Consider the following 966-nt stretch of genomic DNA (forward strand, 5'->3'; position numbering starts at 1 on the left):
CCTGTGTTTTTGGGGTTATTAATGAAGTTCGTGTACTCAGACCAGTAATATTTGGGGTCACAAGTTTTTGCCATGGATATTTTGTGGCTCAGAAGATAAAAAGTTTAGGAACCACTGGTTTATAATATTGAACTTTCAGCGATTGATTTGAAAAAATTATAGGTTTTAATCATCTAAATTTTATCTAAAGCTTTAGATTATGTTTTCTAGAAGCTGTTTTGTTGGTTTTAGCTCTTATCTATTTWGCCAAATACTGTTTTTCAAACAGTAGCTTGTGTTGTGATAAATWTTGCTAAATTAACTTTTTTCTGGTTATTTTAACGGCTCAGCTTCTTCACGTTTCAGCTCCATTTTTAAAACTGCGCTTTTGCAGAAAGAGCTCTTTTATTTTCTCCATCTACCTCTAACTTTCCATTTTTTTTTCTTTTACTATCTCTCTGCTCTCATTCCTGTTCTCCTATTTTTACCCCCCTCTTCCTCCTCCTCTTCCTCCTCCTCCTCCTTTCTGAATGAACCCAGGTTCTGGCCCTCCCACTCTGAGTGAAGGCGTTTAATTAGGAGCCCACAGACCAGAACTTGCTTCATTCAGACCGGAACTTTAAACGGGGTGGGCATCACTTCTGAGCGCCGCGCGTCGATTTTAGAGACATTTTTTTTTCTTCTTCTTCTTCTTCTTCCATCCTCGGGCTCGTCTTTGCTCCTCTCCAGCCCGTCCATCATGCAGGTGTCTGCGGCGCTCCCGCTGCTCGCGCTGCTGCTGCAGGGATGCTGCACGGCCGTCCGCGCGTGGAAGGTGCTGAAAAACGACGCCACGGAGATTTTACCGGACTTGAACAGGGACAACAGCCGGAGCCCGCTCCCGGTCCCGGTTCTGCAGAGCCTGGACGTCCAGAACAGCACCGCGAACAACAGGGCGAAAAGCGGAGGGAGACACTCCAACACAGTGTCTTACAGTGAGTAATTACC

General features: G+C 45.0%; 1 protein-coding gene across 1 annotated transcript in view; it reads left to right on the forward strand.

Annotated features, from left to right (window-relative positions):
- The first annotated feature begins 551 nt into the window (after window positions 1–551).
- Window positions 552–966, forward strand: part of sost (sclerostin) — a 4,342-nt gene continuing 3,927 nt past the window's right edge. The window contains exon 1 of the mRNA XM_014032861.1: window positions 552–953. Coding sequence (XP_013888315.1) covers window positions 719–953 — 235 coding nt within the window. The 5' untranslated portion in view covers window positions 552–718. The remainder of the gene's footprint in view (window positions 954–966) is intronic.

The sequence above is a fragment of the Austrofundulus limnaeus genome, unplaced genomic scaffold (assembly GCF_001266775.1).
Source record: "Austrofundulus limnaeus strain Quisiro unplaced genomic scaffold, Austrofundulus_limnaeus-1.0 Scaffold7, whole genome shotgun sequence".
In the NCBI taxonomy this organism is placed as follows: domain Eukaryota; kingdom Metazoa; phylum Chordata; class Actinopteri; order Cyprinodontiformes; family Rivulidae; genus Austrofundulus; species Austrofundulus limnaeus.